General features: G+C 36.0%; 1 protein-coding gene across 1 annotated transcript; it reads left to right on the top strand.

Annotated features, from left to right (window-relative positions):
* Positions 1-259: 259 nt before the first annotated feature.
* On the top strand, positions 260-12476 carry LOC119191818 (transient receptor potential cation channel subfamily V member 6-like; the record flags this gene model as incomplete). The annotated part of the gene is given in 13 exon segments (XM_037445685.1): positions 260-412; positions 649-800; positions 5626-5766; positions 8843-8924; positions 9193-9288; positions 9495-9712; positions 10101-10224; positions 10227-10325; positions 10863-10978; positions 11412-11520; positions 11523-11659; positions 12327-12440; positions 12442-12476. Coding segments are annotated over 13 exon segments (1556 nt in total), but the record flags the coding sequence as incomplete, so codon positions are not given.
* Between the last annotated feature and the right edge of the window lie 206 nt (positions 12477-12682).

The raw sequence follows: 12682 nt of genomic DNA, 5'->3' as shown, positions 1-12682 counted from the left end.
TATCGGTTACCACCAGGCGAACGGCAAGTTTGCCCCGTCATTCAAAGCAAAAAAAGACGAGCTATTTACTCGCCTGACAGTAAGCGTCAAAATGTCAATAAACAGTTGCGATACTTTGAATAAACTATTTTGGGGATTTTATCGCGGTTTTGATATTATGTCGCAAGTAGCTTTTGCTTGAATGTTGTGGAACTGGTCCTTAACGTTTTATTGTCAAATATACCATTATAGATATAACTATTTTTTTTTTATTTTGCAGAAATTCTTTTATATATTACAATGGGTAGCGCGGTTGCTAAAGTGTTGTCAGCTGGTGCGGTACAGGGTGCAGGTTCGGTGCTCGACCGAGTCATATCGCAGCCGAGCAGTGAAGACCACACTGTTCTTTATAAACTAGCTGATTATAAGAAAGGTAAGGGTTCCTGAAATGTACAGTTAACCAGAATAACATTTTAAAAAAAAATCCAAAAAACAAAACGCTTCTTCACGTTAATGACCATCGAAATTAAATCATAAAATATTTATATAAAATTGCTTGGTCACAAGTCATTCAGAGTAGATTCAATTCAATTACCAAAACAGTATTTATTTATATACAAGAAAGGACAACCTCGTTTTGAAATCCTTTTTAATCCCCATAATTTCTAGGTGGTTTACTTTTGGAGACGTACGCTAAAGGCGGTATGGTGGCAGCAGAGAAGCTGATCAAGGAAGAGTTTGTGGCTTACATGTACGCGGGGGGGGAAGGGTCATCAACCGAGCGGAGTACTTTGAGATGGAAGTTTCGAGATCAAGAACAGGTAAGACTATTGATTTAATAAATAACTAGCGACCCGCCCCGGCTTCGCACGGGTGCAATGCTGATACTAAATACACTACAGAAAAACTGTGAACGTTGTATATAAAACATAGCGGCCCGCTCTGGCTTCGCACGGGTATAACATAACAAAATAACAGTATTTCTCCACTATTTAATGGATGTTATTATACATATAAACCTTCCTCTTGAATCACTCTATCTATGAAAAAAAAACGCATCAAAATCCGTTGCGTAGTTTTAAAGATTTAAGCATACAAAGGGACATAGGGACAGAGAAAGCGACTTTGTTTTATACTATGTATTTACTCACGGACATAGTTGTAGGTTATTTCGATGGTTGAAAGCGACATTTTTTGCGACACTGTGTTCCATACATATACAATCCGCAAGATTTTCTATGTTTTTTTTAAACTAGTTAAAATTTTCGAAAAGAAATGTCGCAAGAGCGTTTACGCATCCGCGCGCCGTATGTCTCGAAAACAGCACTTTTCGAAGGAGATAATATCCATCAAAACATTATTTTAAAAACATATGAATTAGTAATTATTATAGAAAATTTTGTTGTCTAAAAAGTTAGTAGAGAAAATTTTTAGATTTATTGAGTATTTGTAAATTGTTTAATGATTACTGAACAGAGGTTTTCAAATTTGCGCTTCGAACGTCTATTTCGAAGCTCAAAATATCTTAAAACACTAAGGAACATAACAATATGTTATTTTTATCTAACTAAAAAGATCCTGAAGAAAAAGTTAGTAGAGAAAAATATCTTTTTATGTTTAATTCATGAGAAATAAAAATTCTAAGAATTCGAAAATTTCAGAAATGTTGGTCATTTAAATGATTTTTTTATCACTATATCTTACTTAATTGAATATAATATTGGATTAATATAATAGAAGAACATCTCCTTAAAAACATACAATTTAAAAATTCTACAAAATTAGTTCTGTTATTTTTCTATAAATATTTTAAATACCACTATAAAACGCAACACGCAAATCGTTTCAAATTAGTCCGCCTTGAGGCTTTCTAGAGAGAGGACGTATCGCTCGTCGCTCCGGCGAGACTCCAGTTGGACTTTGCTGTGCGTAGAAAAATAGTCACGTGTATACAGTGATTGCCACATCTTAGTACTTTAGTAAGTAAAATATTTTTTCTTTAATGATTGACAATAATATTAGTAGTTACTATAAATTATTATTATATTATTATGTTTCAGACACAATGGGAAGTAAAGCTATTTCTAGGCAAGAAAAGGAAACGTAACAACGCTGAAACTTCGGCTAAAGCAAAAGCTAAAAGATTGATGTACTAATGTTATAACATGCGTCGGTAGTTATGGTTGTTGCTTTTTACTCATTAAACACTTGAGCATAGTTACTCGAAGGAAAAAATGGAATCTTAAGCTAAAACAATTAGCCCATTGAAATGTTACATGAGCTTTGTATTTTTAGAGGACCCAATTTTATTTTTAGAACATGCGTGGGGGTCAATAGAAGCTTAATCTCAAGTTTGTGAGGTCGCCCCCTTGTCCCCTGGCCGCCATCATGGAAAAAGGGTGAAAACACTTTTTCGCGATATCTCGGAAACTATGCATCTTACATAAATTTTGTAAAGTCATAATTTGTAGCAAATTGTTTTGCCTACAAATATGTTTATATAACTTTTGCCCTAAATTAAAATTAAAGAAGTTATAAGCAAAAATGTGAGAAAATATTTATAAAAGTTTTCTTTTTGCTCTATAACTTTTTTACATTTTACAAAAATTACCTCAAACTAACTTGTAAATGATCTTTTGAGGAAAATTGTTCCTTATAATTTTTTTTTATTTCATTCATTTAAAACGCTGTTACAGCGCTCCAAAGTTTACCGGGTTCGTCAATGCTCATGAGAATCCGGTCGAAACAAAATGTATAACTTATTTTTTGATATTTTTTTTATTGTAAATATATTATTACAATTTTTTGTTAAATTCGTACAACTTTACTTATTTATTCCTAACTTTTTCTTTGCTATAGAACTTACCAAATTTAACTTATCGAATGTTATGCAGGTAGAAAAGGTATGAGTTACCATTTCGGGATAAAGGAGAAAAAAACATATTTGCAGGTAAAACAATTTGCTACAAATTATGGCTTTACAAAATTTTTGTAAGACGTATAGTTTCCGAGATATCGCGAAAAAAGTGTTTTCACCCCTTTTTCCAAGATGGCGGCCGGGGACAAGGGTGGCGACCCCACAAACTTGAGGTTAAGCTTCTATTGACACACATGGCCCAAAAATAAAATTGCGTCCTCCAAGAAATGCAATATTCGGTCCTTAAATTGTAACATTTCAATGGACTAAACGCACATTTCAAAACTCGTTTTACGCCCGCGGCGTGCGCGGTTGTATGCGGTACCCGCTGTATTGGCGGCCAACTAGTAGAATCGTGCAGGCCACGGTAGCACTAGCGCGCTCTGTGGTTAGTAGGTGGGCGACTGCAGTAGTCGGTAGGGGAGGGGTGGTTACAGAAATCTGACGCCATTTTCCTCCATCGTGATCGTTTCTAATATGTGTCCATGGCGTTCTGGAACTCAACTGACCGTTAACTGTCCATCTTGTAACCACCCGCCTTGCGATAATCGCTCGCCAAGTTTGCAGGACATAATCGGAACCGCGGTGGTTACAAATCGCACAGATCTCCGGTCGTCATGAGTTTGGAAATAAAACAGCCGTTTCTCAACCACGGCGGGCGCGAGTAAAAACCACTTCGTGAGCTCTTAACCTTATAGAATCACTTTGCTGTCCCGTTGTCAAAACGTTTACAACTCGCCAAATACCCAGTGCGCGAGTCCCACTCGCACTTGGCTGTTTTTTTTGCATAATGCATAGGTACGCTTACTTTCAAATAACAAGGTTTTTGTGTTCACTGATGCGCACTGTTAAGAAAATTCAAGTGACGAGAGACGGAATCCTATATCTTTCACATCTTTGAACCTTAGGAATAAGGGATTTGGTAATTTATGTAGCTAGTGAATAAAAGTACTAGTAGTAGTTAGTATACCTATCTTCTTAACTATTTGGGCTAGTTTAGGTTTACACGCTCACATCAATTTTACATATAATTTTATCCTGACGTTTAACCCTGTGCAGGTTTCGGCGTCATTATACTTGTATAAATTAAACGCGTCTAGATCCATATGCAGTTTTACTTAAGTATGTAATGTTTGCGTAAACTTCGATAACAATAATAATTCTATATATTTTTTTTAATTTTTAGGTAATCGTGCCTGATATTACACTCAAAATAAATAAGGTTATTAAAAGCCGCAAAATTATAGATTTTCAATATTTTTTGGATCAAATTAAAACACTCAATAACCACAACAGAGCAACAGGTTGTAGTATCGAACATTTACAATGAAGTGTAAAATTTTAGAGTTTTTAGAGTTTTTAGGAGTTTAAAGTGTAAAATGTGCAATATGGAATTTAAGCTATTTAAGCGCTAAGAGATATACTGATAGTACGGACGTATATCGTGGAACTGTGAATGGAGCTATGATGACTGAAGTTGGTAGATCAAATTTAAACGAACAGTTAGCTTCCATAGATTTACCAATATTAACGCAAAATGTTTACATGAAATGTTACGACGAGTTAGCTAAATGATTGAAATTAGCTGCAGAGGACAGGATGCAAGAGGCCGCTAGGGAAGAAACTGATAAAGATGTTGCCTGTGGCGATGTAAAAGACGGTATTCCCATACTTACAGTCAAAGCTGACTGCTGTTAGCCAAAAAAATGTACAGAACCAACTATTTTGCTTCGTCGTGTGTCGCAAATATTATGCAAAACTATGGATATAAAACTGGTAAATTGTTATACATGGATGTACAATCGATCGATTGATGATCGATGTCACTGAGAAGCAATATCTATTTAAAAAACTATCCAAAAAATATAACCAACTTCCGAAAAAGAAGTCTTTCATTTCTCACTTTTAGTTATACACCTAAAATGACATCTCATTACATACACCTTCTGACTCAAAATATAAATTCCAATATGTAATTTGTAATGACTTAATTTAAACTTTCAATACGCTAAATATTAAAAACTGCAGATCTATGGAGTAATTATGTGGTCCATTATAAACATCGTAGCACAGTAATTTTCCTGATTTATTGTCTGATTACGGAGTTCTGGTGCCTATCTTTCGGCTTCATGATGAGCTCCACTTTACTAAAGGGTACTTTCTAAATGCAAATGCTTAAATTTTTAAGAAAAAAAGTGAAAATAACAATTTGTAAAATTGCCGTTAAAATTTGTTAAAAATGTTTATTTTTTTTTTATAATTACAAAATGATACATATAAACTATTTCATGATGAATTCTTATATATTTAATAATAGAATTTTTCATTTATCATAAATCATAAGTTACATTCCAATTAGATAATTAAAGCGAAAAGATCAAAATTGGTTGGTCTGACTATAAAGATAGCCGACGCGCTAACTCTACGCACACAGCTACGCAACGGCTCTGTGTGAGTGAATTTTGCGAAGAATTACCTATAGTTGACTTCACGCGCGGCACGTAAACGCTCTTAAGACAATTAGCCTTTTAACCGATAATTTTTATTTTTAATGACACTGCACGTAAAAGCATCTAAAGGTCCGTCCAAATAGAGTATTAAATGGAAAGATTATTTATTCTTCGCCCCGAAACCGAATGTAATTATCCCAGAACCCGAAACACTCACGTAACAAAATTCATTACACATTTATACCTCATCTTGTTATTATTTCATGAAGTGTTTTGCAGGTCGTCCTACCGATCGAAGCTTCCCTGTCGCCCTACGACCCCCTCGCTAAGTGGGAGGACCACACCGCCTGCTGGCAGATGTGTTACAGAGGCGCCCTCGGAGAATCATTACTACATGTTCTTATTATATGCGACACCAAGGTTGACAATAACATATACTTAATTTTTTTATTGCATCATAACAAGAGCGTCGCCAGCCGATGGCCTTGGGGAAAGTTGATATGGAGAATGAGAAATGTAAACATTGTAGGTAAAGTCGAGAGAACATGTTCCTCCCCTCTGCTGCTTTAACAATAACATAGAGCAGATCGTTATTGAGCGTACGGAATATTAGGAATGGAATTGGTGAATTCATTCGAGTTTTAGAATCTTTGAGTGGGTGCACCTCCTGTCCCCGTTGGCGCCACTCTTGCACACACATGATAAACAAACATGATAAGGACAAAAATATTAAATGATACAGACTACGAATTTATTTCTAACTAGCTTCCGGCCGCAGCTTCGCCCGCGTGGATTTCGGACTTCAAAATGGAGCCGGTCGCGAACGTTCGAGAATGTTCGTTTTACGAAGCTACTCGCTAGGTGATTCGTTAGCCTCTAGGCGCCAAGCAAGCCGCCTGCCTTTGCATTCGCGACCTTATAGCATGATTCAGTATTCACGCGTGATGGCTTATTATTAGCGTATTTCATGTATAACTTTGGTGTTTCTATACCGATTTCTATAATTCTTTTTTATGGAATATTTAATAATGTTAACTTTTTTAATTAGGGATGACTGAGAGTGTTATAAACGTAAGAGTAGACAAATATAATGAGAAAGCTTCGAACTGCTAAGCTATCGGGAGTTACACGTGTTATTGTGAGTCAACCATAAAGGATAGACATATGCTGTCGTAGGATATTTTTTATATAATTTTAAGGAGAACATTTCCGTCATACATGATTTCTGTGTAGCTTTAACCATTAAGTTGCACACGCGACGGAAGCTTAAAAATGGAGTAACTTCTCCCGTTTTCCCAACATTTCCCTTCACTGCTCTGCTCCTGTTAATTGTAGCGTGATGAAAAGTATACTATAACCAGCTCAGGAATATGAAAAATAATTGTACCAAGTTTCGTTAAAATCCGTCGAGTAGTTTTTGTTTCTATAACGGTTATACAGACAGACAGACAGACAGACAGACAAAAATTTTACTAATTGCATTTTTTGCATCAGTATCGATCCCTAATCACCCCTGATAGTTATTTTGGAAATATATTTCATGTACAGAATTGACCTCTCTACAGATTTATTATAAGTATAGATTAGTTATTGTAGTAAATAACAAAATAACCGGACTAGTTCATATAGATACTACCTTCTTGAATAATTAAGATCGTTGCAAGGCCCCAAATAAAATCTCAGTCGTTGAATATAATAAAAAAATATTATCTTCCTTCCTACAATAGTTTACGCTTATAAAAAACAATAATATGTATGAGAATGACAATTTCTAGCAATACTTTTTTTGACTATTGTACATTATACTAATTTTAAGTTGGGTAGCGATCTCGTGGCGATATTTTAAGTCTGTCGCTTGTAGAAGCGAAGTGTCGATACGACCCGATTCCTACCGGCTTCCCTTTTAGCTTTATTAACGTTTCTCTTAGTTTTGTTTTCTATTAAATTGACCGCGATATTTTAATCAAGGCAGTTGTTATTTGCCTTGGGTTACCTTTTGAAAGAATTCACCATTCGCCACTGGTCGCTTGCTTATGTCATTTGTTTTTTATCTGTTGTACGTTTGTCAGCTTGACAAGGGTGGGCTTATACAAACAAACCGGACATTCGGGTAAGTGCTTTAGGCGCTCGCAACCCTTGAAAAATTGAACTGACTATGCTAAGTGCGACCTCGGGTGAGGACGGCCCCTGGGAGAGAATAGAGACATCGATTAGGATGTCATTTTATAATTTTTGTGTTTTCTATTGAGTTAACAATTGTAGTAAGGCGTCTTGGCTTGATAAAAAATTGCTTGCTACCTAGAGGTATATCGCATTATATTTTACTAGCTTTTGCCCGCGGCTCCGCCCGCGTTATAAAGTTTTTCGGGCTAAAGTTTTCCGTTATAAAAGTCACGCTGTATAATTTCCTGGGAGCCTATGTTCTTCCCAGGGTCTCAAACTGTCTCCATACCAAATGTCATCTTAATACGTTGGATAGTTTTTGAGTTTAACACGTTCAGGCAGACAGATGCAGCGGGGACTTTGGTTTATAATATATTTTTGTAGAACTCTTTAAGAGGAACAATCCCGTCATATATTATTGTTGAATTACTTTAACCGTTTACGCAGCGCACGCAGCGGATGCTCTAAAAACTAATTAATACATTTTCCCCGTTTTTGCGACATGTTTCATTACTGCTACGCTCCTATCGGTCATAGCGTGATGATATATAGCCTATAGCACTCCAGGAACAAAGGTCTATCCAACACAAAAATATTTTTTCAGTTCAAACCGGTTGTTCCTGAGATTAGCCATTACTGCTCCGCTCCTATTAGTCATAGCGTGATGATATATAGCCTATAGCACTCCACAAATAAAGGGCTATTCAACACAAAAATATTTTTCAGTTCGAACCGGTAGTTCCTGAGATTAGCTACCACTGCTCCGCTCCCATTGGGTATAGCGTGATGATATATAGCCTATAGCACTCCATGACCAAAGGGCTATTTAACACAAAAAGAATTTTTCAGTTTGAACCGGTAGTTCCTGAGATTAGCTATTACTGCTCCGCTCCCATTGGGTATAGCGTGATGATATATAGCCTATAGCACTCCACGACCAAAGGGCTATCCAACACAAAAAGAATTTTTCAATTTGAACCGGTAGTTCCTGAGATTAGCTATTACTGCTCCGCTCCCATTGGGTATAGCGTGATGATATATAGCCTATAGCACTCAACGACCAAAGGGCTATCCAACACAAAAATAATTTTTCAATTTGAACCGGTAGTTCCTGAGATTAGCTATTACTGCTCCGCTCCCATTGGGTATAGCGTGATGATATATAGCCTATAGCACTCCACGAACATAGGGCTATCCAACGCAAAAAGAATTTTTCAGTTTGGACCGGTAGTTCCTGAGATTAGCGCGTTCAAACAAACAAACAAACAAACAAACAAACAAACAAACTCTTCAGCTTTATATAATAGTATAGATTTTTTGTATTGTTCTATAGATCCACACGAGGTTGGCAAGGACTTTGGTAAAATGTTTTCCCAAGTTATCCCTCGACGTTGTGGAGGGCGAAGAATATTTAGGTAAGTATTGAAAACGTAGAATGTATTATTTGACTTTGACCTAATCTTATACCATGCTTAAGGTCACTGCTTTGGTGGCGTAGTTGTATTACGTGAGTACGATTATTGTGCTGAGGGTCTCCGGTTCAAATCCTGGGTCGGGTAAAGTGGTGTTAGGTTTTTCTGCTTTATATCAACTTTGGAATTGTGGCCGTTAACTAGCAACATCCTACATGGGATCTGCAAATGGAGAAAGAGCGTGATGATATGTTTTTTTTTATTATTTTAGGGGCCAGCTCTTTACACCTGGCCATTGCGTACAGTAATAACGAATTGGTACAAGATTTAGTAGAAGCAGGTGCTGACGTTAGCCAAAGAGCTATTGGTAAGATTTTTTTTAACAAAAAAAAACATAAATTATTAACTCGAGTCGATTAACAATGCCATTACATAAACTATACCTTAGAACTTAAGTATGTATTGCAAGGTTTTATGTCAGCTAATGTCAACACTAAGCACAGGAAAAACGCGTTATCATTGCCAATACTTGCACGCAATAAATAAAAAACATAATAGTTAATTATTTTCTAGGAAGTTTCTTCCTTCCTCGAGACCAGCAGAGGGTGCCGCCAGCTCGTCAAACTAACTACGAAGGCCTGGCCTACCTTGGCGAGTACCCGCTGGCCTGGGCCGCGTGTTGTGCCAATGAGGCGGTATACAACCTTCTTTTAGACTCTGATGCCGATCCTGACGCCCAGGACTCGTTCGGCAACATGATACTGCATATGGTTGTCGTTTGTGATAAACTTGTAAGTTTGGTTTTGGATATTTTTGTTTGTATTTGGGAACTTTAAGATTGTTTAGAGATTTGATTTTCAAGTTAGCATTATGATTCATCGTGACAGCCTGTAATTTGGTAATTAAATAAAAGATAATGAAATAGATAATAATACTTAAAATGTAAGAGCTAATACACTCTAGCTGGAATCAAATTTTATTGTTGACGGATTGTTGGGTAAATGTCGTTGCCGACAATATTGTTGTGTCCTTTGAACGTCATCAATGCTAATAAAACACATATTTCGCAATGCTATTTCAAAATTAACATTACATTAATTTGTATCCTACCTAATTATCGTTCCGATAAAAATATCGGTCCGATTAATCGTAAACTAGATTTATCTGCTTTTCCACCAGGACATGTTCGGCTATGCCCTCCGTCATCCAAAAGTACCAGCGAGTAACGGACGGATGAACCGCGCTGGGTTCACTCCACTGACCCTGGCGTGCCAGCTCGGTAGAGCGTCCGTTTTCAGGGAGATGTTGAGTTATCAGCCAGAGAGTTTTGGAGATATTCTAATATAACCTGCTCAGCGTACCCTTTGAATGCTTTGGATACATTACTGCCGGATGGAAGGACTAGTATGTTCCGTTCCAATATTTTACAGGTTTATTCTTATCTCGGTTTGCTCACAGTACGACCTGTGTTATTGCCCGTTTCCAGGTTAAAAATAGACAAGCGGTATAGAGTAGATTACTATACTCAGTGAAAATATAAATTGCACTCTTACAGTATCCAAAAAACAACTTGTGAGTCGGTGACGTTTAATTCTGATGTTTAAAATTTTCACACAATCACTCAATCACTCAGGATAATGTAGATTACTAGACTTAGTGAAAAAATAAACTGCACCCTTAGAATGTCCCAAAACAACTCGTAAGTCGATGTTTAACTTTGATGTTTGTGATTGGTCGAGGGACCAATGCGTCAGTCACGTGTTACTCTCTCAACCAATCACAATAAAGCGACAAGGAATCACGTCGCGTTTTTGGCCACATTCTAAACACAAAACGAATCAGTAATTTCAGAGATTGCTCTACATTAAAACTGGATCTTAATAGTATCATAATTATAGTTGAAAATAAATGTACAAATCTAAATTATGTATTATCTTTTAGACTGGAATTCAGCTCTATTCATTATCTTAAACGGCACGAAACAAGAGCATTTAAACATGTTGGACGGCGGTATTATTCAGAGATTATTGGAGGAGAAATGGAAAACATTTGCGAGGGTAATTTTCTTTTTCACGTGCTAATACTATTTCAAATATTCCGAGATCTATCGATTGTCGAGAAATAATTACATCTTGTTAATAAATACTCTATCTGCCACGTCATATTAGGCAGTGAAATCACCTTGTAGTATCCGTAAAAAAATATTATTGCTTATAATAATTATTAATATCCCTCTCGCTAGTAGATACTCGTGCCCAGCAGTGGGACAGTATATAAAACAGGGCTGATATTATATATCGACGGTTGAAAGGCTAATTGACGTAAGCGACATTTTTGCGAAACTAAGTTAGATGCATATTTGAAATCATTTTTTTGTTTTTAACCAAATAAATTTTTTCAAAAAAATGTCGATTATGTCAATTAGCACTAAAGTCAATTCTCCTGATTATTGTATTTGGATGTAGGTTAATACCAAATTCGTATTTTCAGACAAAATTCCTCAAACGTCTCCTAATCCTAATGCTGCACCTTCTCCTACTGTCAGTATCAGTATATTTACGTCACAGTAGTGCGGAAGCCGACGCGCACCCTAACTGGGGCTAGAAGTTGCTGATGTTAGGAGCGGAGTCAGGATGGCCAGTGAACTCGGCACTATACTCAGTACACTGTGCTATATTATACTGCAACAGGGAGACGAACTCAAAAATCAAGGATTGGTCGCGTATTTTAAACAGTTGGTAAGGAAAATATCGCACTCTTAATAATGGCCCATTCCAAAATTGCCAATTTGTGGGAATCGTTACACAACCAATTTCTGTTTGCGACCTTTTAGTTATTTCTCTTTTTTTCATGCTATAGTTTTCATTTTACCTATCTTTAATAAGCTCAATTTTATAGCAAATTAAAAAAGGTGGCAAAAGAATACTTAGATTTCCGATGACTGCCACAAATAAACAATTTTGAAATAGGTCATTATTTTATTAAGAGTGCGATTTATACCTACGTATAGTATATTCAGGGAAGGAAAAACAAAATGTAGATATAGAATAAGTACGTATCTTCTTTTTCAAAATATTTTGTTTACATCTCTCAATGTCGATGATATACAATAGGCATAATGGAAAAAGTCATATGTAGGTAGGTAGATATTTTTAGATAACATTTTTAATATGATTAACCGCCATTTTCAATAAGCGACTTTCGGTTTTTGGAACTATTTCAAATATTGACCAATCAGAACAAAGTGTTTTTGACATGCAAATGAGGTATTTCGATTGGTTCATTCTAGGAATCGGATTGAAGATTGAGATTGGGGTTGTTTATTGTAAACAATTGATAGTTGATCGTAATGGTTATTTATTTGTAATAATAATATTTATTTATTATGAATATATTTTTTTTCAGATTCACGAACCAGCCAAATTCATATTTCTGGCGTCAAACTTCTTGTTACTAGCGTGTATCCCGGCGAGGCTTTTACGGCAGACGATGGTGGAAGAGGCCTTGTTGATATTTTCTACTGCCAGGTTCTTGGTTCCTCTTAATGTTTTTTGGGTATGCCATTTTAAACATATTTTTTAAAATACGTTTAATATCTGATACAGTATTTAGTATTTACAATGATCATGAGATAAGTAGACAACTGCTTCTTTTTTAAAGTTTGTGAAAGGTCGATATTTAAAATTTCAATCACATCGCAGAACATTTTTTTAAAATAATTATTAATATTGTCTTGGGATTTACTGACTTTTACCCCCTTG

The sequence above is a fragment of the Manduca sexta genome, unplaced genomic scaffold (assembly GCF_014839805.1).
Source record: "Manduca sexta isolate Smith_Timp_Sample1 unplaced genomic scaffold, JHU_Msex_v1.0 HiC_scaffold_1954, whole genome shotgun sequence".
Classification (NCBI taxonomy): domain Eukaryota; kingdom Metazoa; phylum Arthropoda; class Insecta; order Lepidoptera; family Sphingidae; genus Manduca; species Manduca sexta.
This window is presented reverse-complemented; position numbering and strand designations above follow the sequence as displayed.